This window comes from Ochotona princeps, chromosome 25, assembly GCF_030435755.1.
Source record: "Ochotona princeps isolate mOchPri1 chromosome 25, mOchPri1.hap1, whole genome shotgun sequence".
In the NCBI taxonomy this organism is placed as follows: Eukaryota; Metazoa; Chordata; class Mammalia; order Lagomorpha; family Ochotonidae; genus Ochotona; species Ochotona princeps.
In genome coordinates, this window is record NC_080856.1 from 921,971 (window position 1) to 945,566 (window position 23,596).

Consider the following 23,596-nt stretch of genomic DNA (forward strand, 5'->3'; position numbering starts at 1 on the left):
GGCGTGGCCTAGCGGCTAAAGTCCTCGTCTTGCATGCACCAGGATCCCATACGGGCGCCAGTTCTAATCCCGGCAGCTCCACTTCCCATCCAGCTCCCTGCTTGTCGCCTGGGAAAGCAATCGAGGATGGCCCAAAGCCTTGGGATCCTGCACCCATGTGGGAGACCTGGAAGAAGATCTGGGCTCCTGGCTTTGGATCGGCTCAGCACCGGCCGTTGCAGTCACTTAGGGAGTGAATCATCGGATGGAAGATCTTTCTGTCTCTCCTCATCTCTGTATATCTGACCTTGTAATAACAATAAATAAATCTGTAAAAAAAAAAGCTATATTACTTCATTTGAAACAACAGCAGCACTTACAACAAAACTCCTCAGAGAATCCCTTACATTCTGAGGACACCTCAAGTATGCAAAGTTAATGTATGTGACTTCAACCTGCGGCACCAGCATCCCTCATGGGCTCCAGTGTGAATCCTGGCTGATCCTCCTCAGACCCAGCTTGCACCGAGAGCAGCAGCAGCAAGCGGCCCACGTGCCTGGCCTGTGGCCACGTGGGAGACGGAGGAGGCACCTGGCTCCCACTGTGCCGGGACCCTGAGGCCCTTTGGGTACTGAACCAGCAGAAGCAAGATCTCAGTCTCTCCTTCTAACTCTGCCTTTCTTTCAAATAAATAAATATTTTTAAAAGAGAAATATTTTCCTTATATGACATGGAAACTATTGGGAAAAAAAGAACCTTCAAGAAAACTACCAAGTCTGGGAGAGCAGGCAGACCCTGCTGGCCCTGGCCCACAGGTCCTGGAAGAGACTTCAAGCTCAGCCAACAACATCCTGCATGTGGGACCCAGCTGGGGGGGCTGGGACTGGAAGGTCTACTTACTTGATACCACTAACCCTTTATCCTTCGTCCAGGTCTCCATGGAAGCACCAGGCAGCTACGTATCTTGAATATTTCTCCCACCAGCGCAAAATTACTTTATGTCTTTTCGTCTAATTAATACACTTGCCAGAGCAGACTGAGAAAGGTATCTGAGGTGCTGGTGAGACTCCGGAGGACAGAATCTTCATTAGGGCCTTTCAAATGTTAACCAACTACCCTGGAGTGTAGATTCCTGATTAAGGTACTTCAAAAATGTTAACTAAGCACCCCTAAGGTGCACATTAAACTACTTTGAAGAAAACCAAGACAACATAACACCCCACTCCAGAAACAGGCCGGCAAAAAGCCTGGTGCCAGCCTGTAATAGCAACTCCATTTCCACAAAGCCACGAGCAGACCAGCATAGGGGCTGCAGGGCCACACTAGGTCCTGGGAGGAAACACAGCAACAGCTTCAACTCAGAATGCAGAGAACTGCAAAGAGCTCAGAAACAAGGCTGAAGATCTCCGCAGAATGGCAAACGGGCCATGAGGGAGGAGATGCAGTCGGCCTTCCCCACATCCACAGCACAAACCTCTGCTCAGTCACTCTGGCTTCGGGCAGCGCTGACTGTGCGCTCCTCAGTTACATCAAACACCAGTGGAGAAGACACAGAGTAACAGACAGGGAACTTCAGAACAAACTGATAGTTACACTGACAATCGCCCGACTATGCCAGGTTGGAATCCCTGGTCAGCACTGCCAGGCGTGTACTCTCCCCCGTATCATGTTACACGGGATCACATCCACAGCACTGCCAGGCGTGCACTCTCCCCCGTGTCATGTTACACGGGATCACATCCACAGCACTGCCAGGCGTGCACTCTCCCCCGTGTCATGTTACACGGGATCACATCCACAGCACTGCCAGGCGTGTACCCTCCCCCGTGTCATGTTACACGGGATCACATCCACAGCACTGCCAGGCGTGCACTCTCCCCCGTATCATGTTACACGGGATCACATCCACAGCACTGCCAGGCGTGTACCCTCCCCCGTGTCATGTTACACGGGATCACATCCACAGCACTGCCAGGCGTGCACTCTCCCCCGTGTCATGTTACACGGGATCACATCCACAGCACTGCCAGGCGTGCACTCTCCCCCGTGTCATGTTACATGGGATCACATCCACAGCACTGCCAGGCGTGCACTCTCCCCCGTGTCATGTTACATGGGATCACATCCACAGCACTGCCAGGCGTGTACTCTCCCCCGTGTCATGTTACATGGGATCACATCCACAGCACTGCCAGGCGTGCACTCTCCCCCGTGTCATGTTACACGGGATCACATCCACAGCACTGCCAGGCGTGTACTCTCCTCCTGTGTCATGTTACACGGGATCACATCCATAGCACTGCCAAGCGTGTGCTCTCCCCCGTGTCATGTAACACGGGATCACATCCACAGCACTGCCAGGCGTGTACTCTCCCCCGTGTCATGTTACATGGGATCACATCCACAGCACTGCCAGGCATGTACTCTCCCCTGTATCATGTAATCCTGCTGACCCTTGATTTCCATTCACTCACCGCCATATTAAAAGAGGTAATAAGACATCAAAAGCCAAAAGAAAGAAAATAGCAAAAGAAACATGGTTTTAAACTTTCACATTTGGGACTTCGAAGGGTTAACAAAGGTGGGTCCTTGGGTTCCCCTCTCTCAGTATATTCCCAAAACAATACACAGAACTACACCAACACCAGGTCCTCGAGGTAACATGACAACACAAAACGCCCAAGATCCAAAAGACACACATAAAAATAAACAAATGCAAACACTAGAGTTCTCCTGTTCTTGCTAAGTCAAAAGGCTTTGTAGAGAGAAAAAGGAGAATAAAACCTGTGACGGGGCCAGCGCTGAGGAGACGTGAACGCAGCCACTGCATCTCAGCATAGCTCACGTGCTGGTGCAGGTACCAGCTTTCCCCTTCGGAGCCATACTAAAAACTCATGAGGAACAGAAATAGGATTCAAGGCTAATCTTAAACCACCATAGCAAGTGTCCACCCTAAGTTTCAAGATATTTTTTGAAAGTATCCGATCACATCAGAGAACTTTGACAACAGGGACAGGACTTAAGAGCAGCAATCGAAATACCAACTTCTGGGAGACAAATAAGACAGAGGAAGAGACAGAAACCCTTTGACTATCAGGCAATTAAAAGCAAAGGAAGAAAAAAGAAAAAAAGTCACTCCCTCCAGGACGTGAGAACAAATAATCTTCCCAAAAGATCCACCCAATAATCTGGGCTTCGCTACGCTGACAGAAGAGGGCGCCAGCGAGCTAGGAATGCCTTGAAGCATCCCAAAACTGCAAAAATGAACAGAAAAACACGAAAAACAATTTCACGCTAAGGTATTATGAAAAAGTCAGAAAGTCCAACAGATATCATTGGAGGTGAATTTTCTCAAAATAACTGAAACACCAGAAACCAAGAGGACAATATTCCCACTGGAATTCATGTACTCAAATAACAACCTGGTTCCTGTAGCCCTTGAACCTTTGTGTCCTAATTAACCACATAAAGACTGTCAAAAATAAAGAAAAAAAAACAATCTGGGGACATGAAAAGCTGTCACAAACCAGAACGAGAAAAAGACAAAATAGAAATACGTAAAAAGTGACTGAAGCAGAAAAGAAACGCAGGAAGAGAGAATGAGAGAGAAGAGAAAGAGATACTGACTCACGGGCAAGAGTGAAGGTCCCTTCAGAGAACAGGGCAGATGGAGGTGCGTGCACCCATCTCCTCAAGGAAAACCAGCATCTTAAATACAATTCACACATAAAGAAAAGCCTTCATATCAGTGTCTTCGTGGTGAGAAACATTCATACCATTGCCACTAAAAATAAAAGAATGAAATGCAAGATTTAAATTTCCAGCTCAAAAACAAAAACATAAGTTGTTAAAGACTAACAAAATCGGGGCAAACATTGTGATGTAGTGCGATAAGCTACCACCTGCAATGCCAACATTCCGTATCATCGGTTCAGTCCCAGTTGCTCCACTTTGAATCCTGCTCCCTGCAACGCCTCGGGAAAGCAGCAGAGCAGGCCCAAACACTCAGGTCCTGCCACTTAACAGCAGACACGGAGCAAGTGCCTCACTCCTGCTTCCGTGCGGCTTATCTCCAGCCACTACGGTCATCAGGGAGTGAAGCAAGGAACGAAGACTTCTCTCCCTTCCTCTCTTTCTCTCCATCTCCATTCCATCTCGGAAATTCTCACTTCCAAATAAATAAGCAAGTTTTAATTTAAAAAAAAAGACTAGCAGAATAATGGCAAAGAAGAAAACAGTAATAAAGACCCCAGCAGAAGGTAACTGCCTGGGTTGCCTTGTAGGGAGGTAAGTGTTACTCTCGGGGAATAGTAGCCCAGAGCTGGCAGGCATTCTGGGCCTGGTTAATGCTAAATTTGTATCAGCAATACCAATATGTCCGTGTCATTGCTTATTTTAATTTTTTTTTCAGAGCTATGTGGGAAAGACAGGCAACTCCAGGCCCTTGGGTGGAGTGTGGCTGATTCAACAGGGAAAGGGGTGTGGGAACCTGTTGGTGTGGGAATGGTTAAGGGCATGTTTGCCAGTGAAGGAATGACTTCTGGCCACAGACCAGGTAGGTGAGGGAGCTGAGACAGGGTTCTTTAGAGCAGGGAAAGCGGAGGGCATACTGGGTCAGGCCAAGGCATCCACCCGCATGGGAGACCTAGGCTGAATAAGGAGCATCACCTGCCACCTGCCAGTACACACCAAAGCTGCGTGTCTGATGGGACTAGATCACAGTATCAGCCGGCAAGTGTTGGGGCATGAGGTGAGCCATGTCACCCACCAGAATGTGACAGAACTGGATCTGGGAGCAAATTCCGGACGAGACTTGTGGGCTTCCCTTTGAGGAACTGCTACACCTGCTGACGTGCATGGGCATCTGAGGGGGTGACAGGCTGAGCCAGATGGAACCATGGAACCAGCTGACAGGAAGTCATCTGACGTTCATGGGAGTCGTGGCTGGGCTAAGGTCAGGCTGGGCCAGTGTGCAACACCCACTGGCACACGCAAAAGCCAGGATGGTGAACAGACCCATGCCAAGCAGGGTCTCAGCACTCACTGGCACGTGTGAGATCTGAAGCTGGGAGTGGGGAAACCTGCTATAGCACAGATTCTGCTGGGGGGCACAGGACTTGGAGCTGGGGTGGCCAGTCCAGGCAAAGATGCAGCACAGGCCGGGCCACAACGCCCACTGGCACACAACAGCCACAACAGGGCGTGGGCCAGACCAGCTCAACGGGCTGCCACACCTATCAGCAGGAGCTGAGACTGCAGACGGGCAATGTCAGTCTAGGTCAAGCACCTGCAGCATCAACAAGACCAGGGCTGGGGACAGACCTAGTAGGGAAACTCTGGGACTCCTCTGCTGGGCTGCAGCTCCCACTGCTGAATGCAAGGGCCTCTGGGAAGGCTACAGCACCTCTTGTCAGCAGGTGCTGGCTGAGTTACAGCAGCTGGCACCAACACAGGCATGCCAACGTGAGATGGGGGGACCCAAGCAGTGTCGAAAACCTTGCCAAGACATCTTCCTGAGACTCAAATTCCTTGATATAAATATTCTGTCTCAGAATCAGACTTTAGAAGATAAATGAACATTAAAGAAACAGCATCAAAAGAAAAAAACAATCATTTAATCCATATTCTCATTGGATTTTATTGTGTAACTTATGCTGGTCCCAAAAAGAAAAGTCCAGTTTCATTACAGTAATATTCACACATTCCCAGCAAGAGCGTGAATAAAATGTAGCCTGGGAATCCCTGCTTAGTCCAGACATTCCAAAAGCCGTCGGCCAGATGGAAGGACGGCCGGGGAGCCCAGGGCTTGCACCTACACTCTACTGCGGGTCTTGGTTCTGCTTCTGTCTTACAGCTCAGTTAGTCCTAATCACACACTAGTCACCCTGCACATCACAAAGCACTGGATCGGTGAGAAGAAAGCGCAGAGCTGCAGGATACTTCCCACCAGGAGGCCAGGCCTCAACAAGGACCACCTCAGCTGATCCTGCTCCTTCAGCAACGCTAACCAGTTTCAGTTTTCGTTTTTATAAAATTTTCAGAGTGAAATCTGATTTTTTTAAAGAAACCAAAATGCAGTTTCTTAGCTGTTTCTACGCATGGCTTTCCTCTGCACAGGCTGCCTGTTCCTATTTTTGCCCATTATTCCATTAGCTTCTTTCACGGAGTCATGAAGGTTGTATATACTATGGACACGTAACCTCCACCAAGCAACTGCCACTCTATGTACATGGACTTCTCAGACTTCTCAGGTATCTGATTCTTTCTTGTGTCCGTTGATTTTCTTCACTGATACGTAGGAAAGCTAAGCTAAGCTAACTGTGTTGGCCAATCTGTGCTTGACTCTGTATTTAATACGTAAATATTTTAATTAGATGTTGGAAACATAGAATTGTGTAATTCTATGCAATGTTTACAATGCTCTAAACATTCGCTCACACATAAGTCAGTGGTTAGAAATACAATAACCATTAACAGTAATGACAATGGTGCCTGTCTTAAATACCTCACAGGACCGCAGCATCCCTTAAATGATAGAATGTATTTTGCAATCTGTAACTTATGAGCTATAATAGAAAAAACTCACAAAATAGCCACTCAGCTCTGCCTCTAAATAAGACATCTGAAAAACGACTCATTCACAAGCAATCAAAATTCTTATTTAATTAATAACAGCCTAAAAGTTCTCAGGGATGCCCTCCAACCTTAACTTACGGCACCCCAATGGACTATCCATCCCACCTAGGGACTCCCCACTAGAACCCACTCGCACCGCAATGGACTATCCATCCTACCTAGGGACTCCCCACTAGAACCCACTCGCACCCCAATGGGCTATCCATCCCACCTAGGGACTCCCCAGTGGAACCCACTCGCACCCCAATGGGCTATCCATCCCACCTAGGGACTCCCCACTGGAACCCACTCGCACCCCAATGGGCTATCCATCCCACCTAGGGACTCCCCACCGGAACCCACTCGCACCCCAATGGGCTATCCATCCCACCTAGGGACTCCCCACTAGAACCCACTCACACCCCAATGGGCTATCCATCCCACCTAGGGACTCCCCGCCGGAACCCACTCGCACCCCAATGGGCTATCCATCCCACCTAGGGACTCCCCGCCGGAACCCACTCGCACCCCAATGGGCTATCCATCCCACCTAGGGACTCCCCGCCGGAACCCACTCGCACCCCAATGGGCTATCCATCCCACCTAGGGACTCCCCACCGGAACCCACTCACACCCCAATGGGCTATCCATCCCACCTAGGGACTCCCCACTAGAACCCACTCGCACCCCAATGGGCTATCCATCCCACCTAGGGACTCCCCACCGGAACCCACTCGCACCGCAATGGGCTATCCATCCATCCCACCTAGGGACTCCCCACCGGAACCCACTCACACCCCAATGGGCTATCCATCCCACCTGGGGACTCCCCACCGGAACCCGCTCTACCGAAGTGTCAAGTCGAATGCATTGCAGTCCTACTGCTTTACAACGTGAGGGGAGCTTTAGGAGCACACGCCACACTCCCTTGCTGCCTAAGCGCCTATTACTTCCAAGGCCGCCTCGCAGAGCACTGCAGACAGGCTCTTCGGAATCACTGCTCACTATTCAGATGAAGACAGAATTTCTGTCCTTAAACAGATTTCACCAAACCCATACTTGTATTTGCACTTAGTAGCATTTTATGCAGTCCACATAATTTGCATCTTCCTCATTTACACAGTCTCCTTTAATAATCCGACCCAGTTAATTTAGTCCTAAAGGCTAGAACTACAAGGACTTAAGAAGACTTAGCTACATAATTTCAGGAAAGTCAAATTTTTTGCGCATTGACTCCTGAAGATAACAAGTCAGAAACTCAACAGTGCAGCGTGCAGTGTGCAGTCACGGTTCCCCAAAGAGCCGTGTTCTAGCCCCAGTACCTGTGAGCAGGAACTGGCACGAGGAAAAGCCTCTACCCACAAGGGGTCAATTGAGTCTCACAAGTGCTTAAGGGAGCAGAACAGCCAGAGATGCCGGGGGAGAAGGGTGGACACGCTCACTAGATCCAAAGCTGGAGCCAGAGTGCCATGAGTGAAGCCAGGCAGCAGTTCAAGGAACTGCAGTGCTGGAAAAGGCAAGAAAACAGATGGTCCCCTCCCAGCAGGTTTGGGCAAAGTATGGTCCACAACACCAGACACCATTTGACCTGGTCCAGCCAACGCAACCACAGACGGGACTCAAGATTAAACCCATCTACAGGAGGCTAGTTATCAGGTGCTCATGTTGCATGGCCTATGAGTGAGGCTACAAATCCCCAAACGGCCATGAGCGGAGGAACGGCTCCTCACCCCTGCGCATCTCGGCCCTGCCACCACCTTCACCTCAGCCAGCAAGGTCCATGTTCAACTTTTAGCCTACAAAACTAAGTTACGAATTCATGTTATGGAAACCAGTACATTTATGGAAATAGAAAACCACACACTGTAACCTACATGTCTTATTTTCAGCAAAACAAAATTGTGAGAATATTCTAACCTGGCTTCTGAGCTGACAACACAGCTCTGCTGCTTGCCTCATCCTCAAAATGGGGCCCTTAGCAGAACCTATGTCCTAAGACAGCCGGAGGACAGAATGAGTTGATTCATGTGATGCCTTAAAACATTACGTCATGCATAATAAGCACTAAGCATATCTTAACCTCTACTGGCAACTGACCTTAACCAACAAAATCTTAACTACTCTTGTCCACCATCACTCACAGAAAATGCATCAGGGTCAACAATCTTCAAAACCAAAAGAAATAGGGCCCGGCAGCGTGGCCTCACGGCTAGAGTCCTCGCCTTGAACGCCCCAGGATCCCATATGGGCGCCAGTTCTAATCCCGGCAGCTCCACTTCCCATCCAGCTCCCTGCTTGTGGCCTGGGAAAGCAGCCGAGGACAGCCCGAAGCCTTGGGACGCGCACCTGAGTGGGAGACCTGGAGCAATTTCCTGGCTCCTGGCTTCGGATTGGCTCAGCACCGGCCGTTGCGGTCACTTGGGGAGTGAGTCATCGGACGGAAGATCTTCCTCTCTGTCTCTCCTCCTCTCTGTATATCTGACTTTCCAATAAAAATTAAATAAATCTTTAAAAAAATAAAAAGAAAGAAACCCACCTGAGGAAAAAGGTTTGGGGCAGACAGGTAGCAGAGGCAGTTCAGTCACCACTTGAAAAGACAATCTCCACATAAGATACCTGGTTTGAGCCTCGGCTACTGCATTTCCAATCAGCTTCCTACTAATGCACGCCTTGGGAGGCAGCCATGGACAGCCCAAGGACACGGCTCCCTGGCATCGCTGGCGTCGCTAGCGTCCCTGGCACAGGACTAGACTGAGTTCTGACCTCCCAGCTTCACTCCGGCACAGCCATGCCCTGGCTGCTGTGATCATTCGGAGTCTGTATGAGCGGCTGGGGGGACAGTGCGAGCCAGCAGATGGAAAACCCCTCCCCAAGTTCTCTCCCTGTCTTTTGAAAAAAAGATGGATACAGAAAATTGCTTACAAAATACAGAGAAACATTTGTGCCAATCTCAACAAGCAGTCCCATAATGGTTCCAACACTATTACCCTATCATAGTGTGATTAAGCTTCAAGTATAAGTCGTAACATTGCCAAAGTATCACCACAAACCCCACAAGGTGGAGAATGACAACAGCAGGGCCTGACAAACAAGCAGTGCCCACCACTGTAATAAAACAGGGGAAATCAGTGGGGGGAGGAAGTTAATGGGGAGGGTTAGGAGAAACCTCAGAGCCTCTGGAGTTGTATAAAAAAATAAACAAATAAAACAAAAAATAAATTCAAAAAAGCAGTATCCAGCACAAAGAGTTTCCCTATTAAAAAATAACAGGTGTAGTAAAATTAGTTTCTATTAACATCTGTCATTGTTGATGCTTCTCAGGTATTTGGTATATAAACAGCACTGTTTTGTAACGCCTACCCTATCATTTCTTTAAAAACAATTAAATGTTTTCACCTTGCTATTGATTTACATTTACATAAGTTGTTATAAGTAATTTATTCACATAATTATAATCAGGCTAAGCAGTGATGATTCACATTATAAAAATGTAAAGATGAAGCAACTGGTAAGTTCCACAGGAGGCACAGACGAAACACAAATCCAAGTGTAAGTTTCTTTTCTCCTGCATTTACTCCACGCTATGCAACAGCTCAGAGCAGTGGCAAGGCTCAGTACCGCACCAGAAAGAGGGGAAAAGGAAACCTGCTCTAGGTACAAGAAATGGATAACAAAAATAAATGTTTCAGATTTAAAGCAAAACCGTTGCCAAATAAACCAAAGAAAAAGCTGCATCAAGAAGTTCTACACTTTTCTACATAAAATTTCAATTCCAAAGCTAAATAATTCTAAAATTAAATGACATTTCAAAAAGCAACGAAATATGCCCAACATATTAACAAAAAAATTTTCAATTAATCATGCAAAATATTCTGAATAAATGCAAATTATTTTTCTACTTTTTTCTAACCTTTTCATTACTTCAAATGTCAAAAAACCGAACTCCCTGTAAGTGTGAAGTTATATGGCCTTTTTCAAGGGCAGTGAGGCCCTTGCGGGCTCTCCCATGGTACCCAGTCCTCTTCTCGCCAGCAGAGCTCTAAGGATGAACTCCGTGCAGAGTTCAGAACTCCTCAGGCCCCGATGAGGGGAAAATCTGGCAGCTGGCCTGGCAGCTAACCCTCTGCCCCCAGCTGTAAGCACAACTCAGAATGGCTCTTCAGCCCGTCCCACAGGACACTGTGCAGGCCTCAAGGACACTGTTTGAAGTACCCCAGGAACCTGTGCAGTGCACACAGGCAGACCCATTCAGGAGGGCGAGACCCCTGGACTTGGAACAGAAATCACAAGCTGAAAAGCTATCACGCAGGGAGGGAGGGCACACAAGGATTTGGTGCAGCAATTCAACTGCTCCTTGGTCCCTTCGCATCTCCTTCTGCAGTGCCAGGGTTCAAGACCCCTTCCTGCTTCGTTCTTGTCTTCTTGGCAATGCACACCCTAGGGGGCAGTAGATGATGGGTGAGGTAGCTGGATCCCTACCACCCACACTAGGCCAGTATTGAGTTCCTGGCTTCCAGACTTGGCCCAATCCAGACACAGCTGCTGTAGGCATGTGGAAAGTGAAATTAAAAATTAAATCTTTTTCTACCCCTTCCTCTTACAAATTAAAAATATATATGCTAATTAAATAATATAAACTTAAAAAAAAGCCTTTAGGAAGGGCCCAGCATGGCAGCCTAGTGGTCAGATCCTCACCTTGCTGGGATCCCATATGGGTGCTGGTTTGTGTTCCAGCTGCTCCACTTCCCTTCCAGCTCCCTGCCTGTGGCCTGGGAAAGCAGTGGAGGGCGGCCCAAAACCTTGGGACCCTGCACCCATGTGGAAGACCCAGAAGATCTCCTGGCTCCTGGCTTCGGATCGGCTCAGCTCCGGCCAACGCGACTACTTGGGAGGGGGTGAAACCGCAGACAGAAGATTTTTCTCGTCTCTCTCTGTAGTTCTGACTTTCCAATAAAATGTCAATAAATAAAGAAAAACGTTCAGGGACTAGACATAGAATACAATGCATGAAACAACTGGGTAAGAGCTAATAGCAGCACCAAATGTTACAGCAAAAATGAAAGCAAAGGCTTTTTCACAAAGTAAACACATGTACAGCAGGATTTAGAGCAGGCAGACCACGTCCAACTCTTCCTACGCAACAGGCTCCAACGGTATTTTCTGTGAGAGGTAAACAGGTAAGAGCTCTCCAAACGCCCAGAAAGCCAGAGTAGCAACCCAAGCCTCCCATGGCAGTGCCAGGGAATCCACCTGAACTACCACCTGCTGCTCCTGGGGTCTGCACCGGCAAGAAATGGAAACCAACTGCCTCAACTGGAGAGTGAACCCAGGCACGCCAACATGGGATGTGGAGACGTTAACTCAACCTGCTCTCCAACCTGTCAGCACGGACCTTCTCAGGGACACCAAGGGCTCAGCAGAAGCTCCCAGGCACTGCCCTCCCCAGACACCCCAGCTCTGCCTCAGAGGACAGCACACTTCACAGGCTGATGAAACCGAAGCCTACCTCCGGAGCTCCCCGCAGCGGAATACTGAGCGACGTCGAGGAACTTGCGAGGAGTCGGGAGGTTGGTCACATCGAGCAGAGGAACTGGAGACGCATCTTTGCCAAGGCTGTCGAGGAAGAGGAGCAGTAGTTACAATTCTCTCCAAGCCCACTGAAGCTGCTCCAGATGAGCCTCATCCCTCTCCTCACCATACACCCTCCTGCTGCTTTGTCCACCTCTTCCAAGTGTACTTCCAGGAACATAATTGGAGCCACAGATGTGGTCAAAAGCAGCACTCCGATTCAGACGGGCTGTTTTCATCTGACGTTACCTTTAACAAGGCCTACCATGGAAGGCCCTTATGCCATGAAGTCGCACCAAGCACCTTCACACGCCCCTCTGTAACTCACTAGCTTGATTTAGCAGTTCTGGTCACGAAATGAAGGCTTAAAGGCAGTTAAATCCTGCTTCAACTTGTTTTTCAAATTAAAGTTTCTGACATATTCTAGGAGTTCGCCACACTTACTTTTATTCGAAACAGACTCAAATGTCAGCAGACAGAATCAGATGGCTTAAGGAATTCCAAACAGGTTAATGTAGTATTTGGTCACCTATTTCATCTTTTCCAATAGAACTATACCCCTCATACAAATGTACAGCTTTAAAGTCTCCAAAATGAGCATATTTCAGTGACACAAAGATTTTTAAAAATACGTTTTTTTTCTTCAAGGTAACTTGCTAATTGATAAACACCGTCTAAGCACAAAAACAGAAGTCAATCCGAGGGAGTAAAGCCTGCGCCCTAGCCTCTCGCAGCTAAACCACCTGGCCCGGCTGCCTCGAGAAGGGCTTTCTGTCCCAAGCGTGGGAAGGTCAGAGCCACAGCTCTCACTTCCCTCCAGACTGTCGGCAGAGCCCCACAGAGGTGGCAGAGTGCAGAGCTCCCGCACACAAAGGACATTTCCACATGAAATGGAGGGGGAGAGAGAGAGAGAGAGAGAGAGAGACAGACAGACAGGCACTCTTCTACCCACAAGTGCCTACGATTGCCAGGGCTTGCGTAGCCCAAGGCCAGCAGCCTGGAACTCGATCCACAAGTCTCCCACTTGAACTGGCCACCTGTTGGACTAGAAGCAGGAGAAGCCAAGGTTCCATCCAGCCTTGGATGCAGGACACAGGTGTCCCACCCAGAGGGAGGCCTCTCCCACAGCACAACACTGTTTCCACTAGTGTGTATTTTAAGGCTAATAGTAAACATGTTCATTCAGAAAATTTTGAGATTTTTTTATTTTTATTGCAAAGTCAGATTTACAGAGAGAAAGAAAGAGAAAGACCTTCCATCCCCTAGCTCACTCTCCAAGTAGCCGCAACAGCCAGAGCTGAGCCGATCTGAAGCCAGAAGCCAGGAGCTTCCTCCGAGTCTCCCATGCAGGTGCAGGGTCCCAAGGCTTTGGGCCGTCCTCCACTGCTTTCACAGGCCACAAGCAGGGAGCTGGATGGGAAGCGGGGTTTGCCGGGATTAGAACCAATGCCCATATGGGATCTCAGTGTGTTAAAAATGAAGGCTTTAGCCACTAGGCTACCGTGCCAGGCCCCAGAAATTTTTGAAAAGCCAATTTTGTTATTGAAGTTAAGATACTACCCTTGCTGAGCGCTAACGATGTGTGTGATGATCATAGGCCCTAAGGATAACCACAAATTCTTAATTCCTCCACCTGCACCTATTCCAGGGAAAGGGAGAATCATTATGCAAACACTCCCAAGCACCTGCTCTGTGTTTGGCACTGAGCTCAGAGCTGAGGCTGCAAAAGCATGACTCAGGCACAAACGAAGCCAGGCTCAGCTCGCTTCCAAGACTGACAACAACTGGCAGACGAACGTGAATTCTGGGGAAGGCAGGATGTAAAGGAACACAGACAGTAATGACCACGAACTCAACTGGCATGATTTCAGCCATGCTTTTCCCACCAATATACAGCTGTAACTTCCTCAACCTAACCATCTCAAGAAAATCCAATGGTCTTCAAACCCAATCCTCCACCACAGCGGTCGGCACGTTTATAAAATCAATTACATATTTAACCCTTTTTTTCATCTTTCCCGGTAGCTTTCATCTCATTGCTCCTCCTTCTGCCTCATCCCATTTAAACTGCACCTTCCCCACAAAGGGAAAAGCAGCTTTGCACTATTCCCCTCGCCCTGGAAACACCCAAACCAGGAAAGTCAGAATTATCTACTGAGTAATTAAGAAAAGCTGATTTCACAAAAAAGGGTAATTTGAACCTTAAACAACAGGGAAATTACATGCCACATTTTATAAATGTTGGAATAACAATGTGGAACCATTCTGTTTCAAGCATGGATACAGGCATCAATGAACAGGACATGGAGGTGTGTGTGTGAGCTGGGACGCTGCCCACCAAGCCTTGGAACACACTGATATGCACACCAATGCAGCTACGCAGTTCTAGAATACTCGACTATAAACGGCCATAAGCTCAGCTTTACACATGGTTCACTTTACATTAAAAACCCACAACCATTTTCTCCCAGTTTTAACCTAGAAATTTCAGCCAAATGTAGGGCGATAAATGGCTTGCCATTTCAACTTTGAAAAACATAGCCTGCTGACTTTATAATAAGAGCCAGAGGGCCTGCAACTCCATCAATAAACTTTCAGAAAGTCAATTTAGTGTAAATCTATTTTCATAGACTCATCTCTCTCTCTAAAATTTTCCCTTCGGCTTCAATTTCGTCTTTTGTGAGCACTAACCCAAAGGCAAGTAACTCTGGAAATGACTTTTTCTTGTTCTTTTCTGGAAGGTTCCAGAGGAAGGGGGTACACCCCTCGCCTAAGGACTGCGAGCAGCTGAGAAGCTCAGCCAAAGGCAGGTGCTAGAATGTTCTAGTTTAATACCAGGGACTTGAGTTTCTTTCAGCAGAGAGAAAAAGGCATCTTCTCACCATATATCTGAGATGAAGGTGAGAAGATATTAAGCCTTCAAAGAATTCGAAATCTCAAGGGATGTATTCCTCAAAACAAAGAAATAAAATTGACTGTTACTTTAAAGTTGTAAGTAATATGAATTCATTGAATGGCTTTATTCTGAAAGAAATATGAACAGCTATGTTTCTTTCTACAGACCTATGACTACAAGTTCTTACGTTAAATATATTCACAAGCAGCTGCAGCCAAAAGTTAAATGTAGGCTACACGCCTCCTAGAATAAAATACATCCCTTCAAGCTACCAATTATGGGTTGAGACTGAATGCGCTTTGCTGTTTAATAACAGGATTGTGGGCAGAAAAACCACAAAGCCAATTAAGCTACAACAAACACAACCACCACTGCCACCAAAGCCACAGAATTTTCTGGCTGTTCTGTTTTTAAAAGTATTTGATTTCAAAATTTCAAGTCATGGAAACAGTGGTTGCTAGTCTTTGTAAGAAGGGTTAGAAGTGCTGACAGCTTATTAAACATTTGATTTTTAATTAGCAGATATTTCTGTTCCTTCATTTGACAGTAAGTGGGTCCAACGATGACCAACATTCACAGCTGTAGTCCATGAGGCTGAGGTCATCATCAAGCTGAAAACTGGGAGAAGTGAGCTGAACTAAGCTGCAAATGGAGCAGGAAACAGTCATCTCTGTAACCACAAGTGCCACTGGACCTGAACAGCACATGCTCACTGGGGTTTAAGTCAAACTGCACTGTGAAATAGCTGTCAACGATAATACACCCTTAGTAAGAAGCACTGATGGCTGCCATAGCAACTCTCTATGCTTCTAAGATCTGGCTAAACACACAGAAAGAACAATAAATGATTTAGAAGATAAAAAGTTTGAAAAAAAGTCATAGCTTTAAATGATAGTTCAAAGGTAAAAGAAAATAAACTGATATGGAAAACTAAAAATCTAAAAAAGGTGGTGGGGGGGAATAATTTAAAAAAATCAGACTGTGTAAGTGGAAAAATTATTTCAGGATGAAATAGGAAGCAAGTAATTCAATGAGAGCCAGGACACTCTCCACATTCCCAGAGACAGACACCCCAAATTCATGTGCCCGAAATGTTCTCTGCAGCAGAAGCAAGTGCGGAGGCAAACGAGGAGGATTAACTATTTCTAATATTTTATGATTTGATCTGACTATAAAGCTATATGGTCTTTTTGGGAAATTTAAAGAACATAAAAAGCTATGTTCATCAACTTGGTGTAATGTATTCCAAAATGTTTTCTAGAAAGGAGTCTGGATATTTTGTTACACACCCCCAGAAAACAGCACACTCTATTTATATTTTTCTTAAATTATTCTATTAACAACTTTGAACATTTCACACTTCAGCATCTTCCCATTTCATTAAACAAATCTCTACAGCAGCATCAACAGCTACACCGTATCTAATACAGGAACATGCTCATGCCGGCCACCACGGGCAAGTGATCTTACTGTCCTAGCCAGGAAGAACCCATGAGCCCCAACACGGGGAAAACTGAGCAGCTGACCATCATGTTACTGCCCCCAGAGTGGTGGCAAGGCAGCACAAGCTGCGGCAGAGCTGGGCCCTCGGGTACGGGCCAAGGTGCATGCCGAGCAGCAGCTGGACCACGATCAGTATCCATCCCCATCACATAAGAAAAGTTTCCTCATAAACTCCTCACACAATTTTTTAAATTGGTTTCAATTTTTTTGTTCTTCCAGGTGAACTCCCAGCTGGGATTTAACTGGAACTGACATCATTACAAACTAAGGGCTACTTCACTTCCTCCAAACATAACTTCTACAATTTCTTCACAGGCAAACACAAACCCTGTTTACTGTGACTGACTACTCTTTGTGCATACATTCTTTTTCAATGACACATACTGGCTTATATTTTCAACCTTTCAAAACACATCAATTATGTATTCATATAATAATACGTGTGGTCATCTCAGCTGTCTCAAACTACTTACAACGTAATTGTTCTCACAGCATAACTTCGATATCCTGTGGTCCACTTCCGAGTATTCTTTCTAAACAGACCAAAACCCAAGATCCCAGCAGAGACGTCTTTTCTGTTGTAAACGTCTAGGATGCAGTTCTGCCACACGTGCCGTCACTGTCCACCGGGCCATCCTTGCTGCACCGCCCTCCGCATCAAGTGCTCACCAAACCCTGGGAAGGCCAGCTTCCACTCTTCTCCGTGTGTCAGAACAAGGCTTCACTGCAGGAAGCAGAGGATGCAAGCAGCACTAGATACAACTCTCACTTAGAAAAGAAGCTCAACACCATCAGGGAGCTCAGGGCGTGACTCTTGCTCTGACTCACACCAGGGTCTAAGGAGGCTTAATGGCATCGCTTATGTCCCTTACAAACACTAACAGGCAGCAAAGAGGAAAGCACCCTAGATCACCACGTTGAGTCTCAACTAAACAGTTGCAAGATGAAGTCCCACTCAGCCCGCTAGCCTTACAGAGCAGGGAGAATGAGCTTTTTAGATTAGGCTAAGAACACAAGGAATAAAATAAGGGCTGTCATTAAGAAAGAAGGGGGAGGGCCCAGCAGAGTGGCCTAGCAGCTAAAGTCCTCACCTTGAACATGCTGGGATCCCATATGTGCGCCAGTTCTAATCTCGGCAGCCCCACTTCCCATCCAGCTCCCTGCTTGTGGCCTAGGAATGCAGTGGAGGATGGCCCAAACTCTTGGGACCCTGCACCCGAATGGGAGAGGAGGCTCCTGGCTTTTGGCTTTGGATCAGCAACAGCTCCGGCCATTGCGGCCACTTGGGGAGTGAATCACCGGATGGAGGATCTTCCTCTCTGTCTCTCCTCGTCTCGATATACATCTGACTTGGCTTCTGATCCTCTGCATCAGTTTGTTCTGAGTGGCTTCTGCATTAGCGCATTAGCTTTCTCTGCTCCGAGCTCTGAAGGCAGGAAGTCTAAGACCATAGTCCAGGCAGTGCTGCCATCATCCGAGGTCAGGATCCTCCACTTGCACACGTCTGACTTCTCCCTGCGTCTTCACGTCTTCCCTCTGCACCTGCCTGCGCCCTGATCCCGTCTCATAAAAACACCAATACTGTGGAACTGGGACTCACCGGAATAACCTTATTTCAACACTATTACCTCTTGAAATATTGCCTCTAAATACAAACATACCCTAAAGCACAAGATTTCAATATATGATTTTTAAAGCCAGAGGCGGGGATGGGGGGCGATCTAATCCTTGGCATCCTCACTTCAGTGGCATAACGACCCGGACTGGTCACTGTGTCATTTGGTACTTACTAGCTGTCATTCACCACCTAAGGAAAGCTGACCCTCCATATCACTGACTCAAATCTTCTGTATTTACTAAATTTATTTACTCAAATAAAAATTTACTGTAATTTTTATTTGAGAGGGCAAACAGAAATCAAGCCCTTCATCTACTGGTTCACTCCCCTACATGCATGCCAGAACTGAGAGCCCAAAATTCATTCTAGATCTCCCATGTGAGCATCATGGACGCAGCTACTACACAGCCACTCACCTGTTGCCTCCCAAAATGCACAGGAAGAGAAAGCTACACAGAAACAGATGGCTTGAAACTGGAACCAAACAGTCTGATATGGATGTCTTAAATGTTTTGCTATGCCTGGCCAGCAACGTTTTAAATAAAGACTGAAATCCACCTATTCCACCTGGATTTCCTTACATTTTAGTCATGTTTTAATTAGTGCCATTTTATCTCTAATGCTTTCATATAGCTCCTCATTACTATTGCATAGCAGCTGTATGCGCAAAACCCCAAGCTCTCCAAGAGCTTCAAACACAAGCCAACATATACTTTGGCTGGTTGGCTGGTCCAAGCTGGGCAGGTCGGCAGGGTTCAAGTAGGTCCCAGGTCTCCCTCACTCACCTTCTGGGACAAGGCCAGTGCATCAGCGCCAGACATAAGGGCATCTCAGGCCTCCCCCTCCTGCTCTATCATGTGCTAATGGCTGGCAAAGCCCACCATTTAAAGCCAGGAATGAGGCAGCCTACAACAGCCATGGTCCTTGCATCTCTTTAGAAAACTTCAGCTTAAGTGGTTCATTTTAGAAAGTTTAAGGCTCTTCCTCTGACACTTCTAGACAATGCTCACCTTCCCCTTATGCTACGGAATACTTCCACAGCACTCAGTGGTTTTATTACTTGTCTTCATACAGGGGGAAAACCCCCTATCCAGAACTGCTATTTGCCCACAAATACCAATACAAAAAATGCTCTCACTGCCCCACCTCTCTGCTCACCACTTTGTCCTCTGCCAAGGTACAATTCTTATCCTGCTCACATCTAGTCTTGCAGCCAGTCTGAGGTACAGAATCCCTACTTGACTGTCTGCTTAGCTGCAGATCTTGCAGTGCCCAACTACTCGAGAGAGGCAGACATTTCTCTTTCCCTGTCAGGTCTCCAACAAAGCCAAAGAATCACATGCAGACCTGGGCATTTTTGCTCAGGCAGGACAGGTCTTACAAGACTTCATTTCTGGCTCACACTGCTTCCAGTGCTCCACCTGTCTGCACTCATAAAAACGTCAGTACAGGTCTACCTGAGGAGAGAGTGCTCAAACGCCCTCTGGAAAGCCCATATGGCTACCTTTCTTATATGTGAAAGGCAAAGAGACAGACACAAAGAGATCTTGCACCTTCAGGCTCATTCCTCAACTGTCTGACTGCTGGGGCTGTCCAAGCAGAAGCCAGGAGACAGGAACTCAGTTCAGGTCCTTCTACAAATTATCAGAAAAGGTGGAAATAAGAGCCGAGTCAGGAATCAAACTCAACTACTCCAATACAGGATGCTAGCATCTGAAGCAGCAGAGTAACTGCTACCCCAAATGCCCACACCTTGTATCTATCGTAAGGGAATGCAGGAAGTTATCTGACATATGAGGGTTCTCCAAGTTTATTTTGGTGCAGGGAAAAAAATAGCTCTGAAATGGATGCATAGTTTGATTATGATCTGAATTTCCCATGACCTTCTTGTAGACCTTTTATGTATTCACTTCAGTGTTGTAATAGCTTACATTCTGTATCTAGTCTTATTCTCTGCCAGAGTTATTTCAGTCTACAGAATTTCTTGAACCGACCCAGACCCTTAAATACAGGGCTACACCACAACCAGCCTAGGGGAAAAAGGTGTATTCTCCCTCCACCTTTCCCGAACTGTTCCAGAGAGAGAACTGCCTAGAGCTGATACATTCGTGAACAACAAAAGCCTTAAGACTTCTGGTCACACGTCTACATTGCTTAGTTAGTCTGACTTCACTGGCCAACATCATAATTGTTTTTCCAATTTCTCCTTAGTATATAGAAGACCCATTTTATATAACATTTTATATATAGATCCTTACACAAAAAGACTAGTAATTGCATGAACAAACTAAAATGTCAGCCTCTTAGAACACAAAGATGCTTTTATAACAGGAAATCCTCCAAGTTTCAGAGATGGAGCATGAAAGAAGAATGTACAATATTCAGGGAATCCTGTAAGGCCACAGTCGGCTGAGCCGAGATCCTCTTCAACCAACCTCGTCCTGCCCTTGTCCTTGCCGAGCTGCACCACGCGGCTGGTGGATCTGATGTACAGGTGCCGGTGCAGCTCATCGATGAGCACCAGGTGCAGGTTCATCTTCTTGCTGTGGAGCTCCAGCCTGAGGTCACTCAGTCCTTCCACCTGCAGCAAGGGGCCCTCCAAAGACTCAACTGCGGACACCTGAAAAGGGAAGCAAGCAAGGCTATTTGGTACAAGTAAACAACCCAGTGAGTTTGTAAATAAGATAACATTTGCTAGGGGATTAAGACAGTTAAAACTTATCAGCACATCACTGTAGAGCACAATGTAGACTGGCTTAGTCCAGTCCTCGAAAAGTTTATCATAGAAGGTAGAAAACTCTGAAGAAAATGTAAGCAAAATAGAAATGAAGACATGTAAAACTAACAAAGCTGTACATCCTAACTATACACACACACTCACATGAAAATGGCTTCCCAATTAAATGACTGCATGGTTTATAGTCTAAGAACTCCACTGTTGACATGCACTTTCAGTCTACATTCGCCTTTGCAGACTAAGATGAACAAAAGCATGCTGTGTGTGCTTGTGGTGATCACTGAGGCAGCCGAGTTCGCCAGGTCGTTCGTGGGCGGGCACCAAGGCCAGGCCGACACTCAGCCACTGAGGTGAGAGCATGCTTCACACAATCACCCCACACAGAAAGCCCTGCCCAATCCCGTCTGACTAAAGCAAGGGCATGTGAATGGAGGAGACTCAAGGACTCGATGCATCAAAGTGATGCAGGAATGCCCACAACAAACAGAAAAGATGAAGCATCCTGGGACCTGTAAACAACTCCTTTAGAATCTCAACATGGTAACTGCCAAGAAAAAGACGTTTATGGAGGGTTCCTATTTCTTCATGGATATATAACCATATTTACGTGTAATCTGTATATACAAATCCTATACAACTTCAGGCTCAGAATATATTTGAGATATTTTTCTTTCAAAGAGAAAAACAAAGTAAGAGGCAGGAAACAAGAAGAATGTAAAAAACAAAACAAACAGAAAGTAGCTAGTTCCAAATTGAGCTGAGAAGGCAAAGAACGTAACGGGGCTGCCTCAGGAATGAACGCACTAAGACCAATCTCTGATGTCGGTCAGACGGCTCAAGGGCCAACAGGTGCAGAGAAACGCAGTAAGCAGAAACATTTCCATTTGATTGTGAAATGTAATTACAAACACGCACCTAAAAAGTCAAGCATCTGTACAAGAGCAACAGATAAATACAGCCTTGAAACGTCCTGGTGGCCCAAAACGCTGGCCACACATGTACAGCAGTCTAAGGAGTTGTTGAGGAGTTTGTAAACAGTAAACAGACAGCTTTCCAGCTGCCAGCCCGAAACAGTGAGGAAAATGCAATGGCTTACCCACCAACACATCACTTGTTTTGTGATGTGCTATCATCAACTGTCGGTAGCAAATGCATTTCCTCAAGTTGAGCAAGAAAGAAGCAAGCAAAGGAGGAATGGCAAGCCCAGGGCAGCTCTGCCCTCTGAAGCCTGCCAGCGACTGCCCTTGCTCTGACAGCCACTGGGCCCTAAGCAAACTGCCGGCAGCTCCAAATGGAAAGGCAGCCTCACAAAACGACCAACGTGTCCCCAAGGAGGAGCGCACAACAAATCCATTTACACTTATGCCCCTAAAATGGATTTTAACTCAGGTTTCTAGCACAGAAACGAGGATGCATTAACCTTTAGTGACATCAAGATCCAGAAAATGAAAAATAATTTGGTAAACCACTGGCCCGTCATGTAGCCTTATCCCTTAAGGTAATTAAATCCAGCTGAGATATTTAGGCTTAAAACCATCCGCTGCACATACAAACTTGATTTGTTTGGGAATTTGCATGAAGATTTTTAACCCCAACAGTTCATGTTCCAAATACAAAATTATAACAATGTCAATTTTCAATCCATCCAATTAATTTTTAATTCAAATAACACTTATCCTAGTGTTTGATTCATACTGAGTATTAAGATTATCCACAGAGTACTGTTAAAGAAATTTCAGACAGTATTTCCAACATGTTTTTAATGCAGAATTTTCAGCAACTGTCCTTTATTTTGGCAAATCATTGTGACCATTTAAATGCTCAACTTTTTGAATGTTTGACCCAAAATGCAAGTGTAAGTAAAATATATGCCATCATTGAAAAGCTTGCCACAAAAAAAAGTCTCATTCCTATAAGAAAACACAAAGATTTCTGTTTTTGTTTTCCTAACCTTTATGTAAGTCTATAAAGCTAAAACTTAAGAAGTAAGGCAAGGTCACATTCATTGTCTTCCCCTATTCTAACCTTACTAAGTAGTACTCACACCAATATGAAGGAAGAGATTGTAGGAATAACCACTTCAGCACAACAGGTTTCACCCACATCCCATGCAGAGTGCCAATTCAAATCCTAGCCACCCTGCTTGCAACCCAGCTCCCCTCAATGCCCCTGGGAAGCAGCAGATCACTGCTCAAGGATTTGAACCACACATGGGAGACCCAACTGGAGTTCCTGGCCCAGCCGCTGCTATTGTAGCCACTGAAGATTGCACCAGCAAACTGAAGATTCCTCGGTGTCACTCTGCTGGGGTGGACAACTAGAGTAATTGACATTCATGTTGCCTGGTTGTAAGTAGTTTGTATCATGAGGTTACACACAAAGGAAAACATGGTGAGGCCATCACTCCAATACACTACACTGCTCTCAGCTCCAGACTGCAGAGCCCACACAGCAGTTAGTCACTGCTAATCAGGACTGACCGGAAAGAAACCACACAGCCTTCTCCACTGGGAGGTGTTTAATAATAAAAAAAGATACTTTTAATAGACCCACATTCAGCATTATATGTTATTTCACTGTTACACACATGGATGAAACATCAACAGGAATTTAACAGATGAAGCTAGATTAAGGCAGACTACAAAATGGCCTCAAAGGTTAGGTGTTACAAGAAATTACC

General features: G+C 46.4%; 1 protein-coding gene across 1 annotated transcript in view; it reads right to left on the minus strand.

The window, feature by feature from the left end:
* The window catches only part of EXOC4 (exocyst complex component 4), a 599,303-nt gene that overhangs the window by 532,711 nt on the left and 42,996 nt on the right, over positions 1-23,596 (minus strand). The window contains exons 4-5 of the mRNA XM_004598184.4: positions 20,615-20,799; positions 12,101-12,207 (exon numbers count right to left, since the gene is read on the minus strand). Of these exons, the coding sequence (XP_004598241.2) occupies positions 12,101-12,207; positions 20,615-20,799 (292 nt within the window). The remainder of the gene's footprint in view (positions 1-12,100; positions 12,208-20,614; positions 20,800-23,596) is intronic.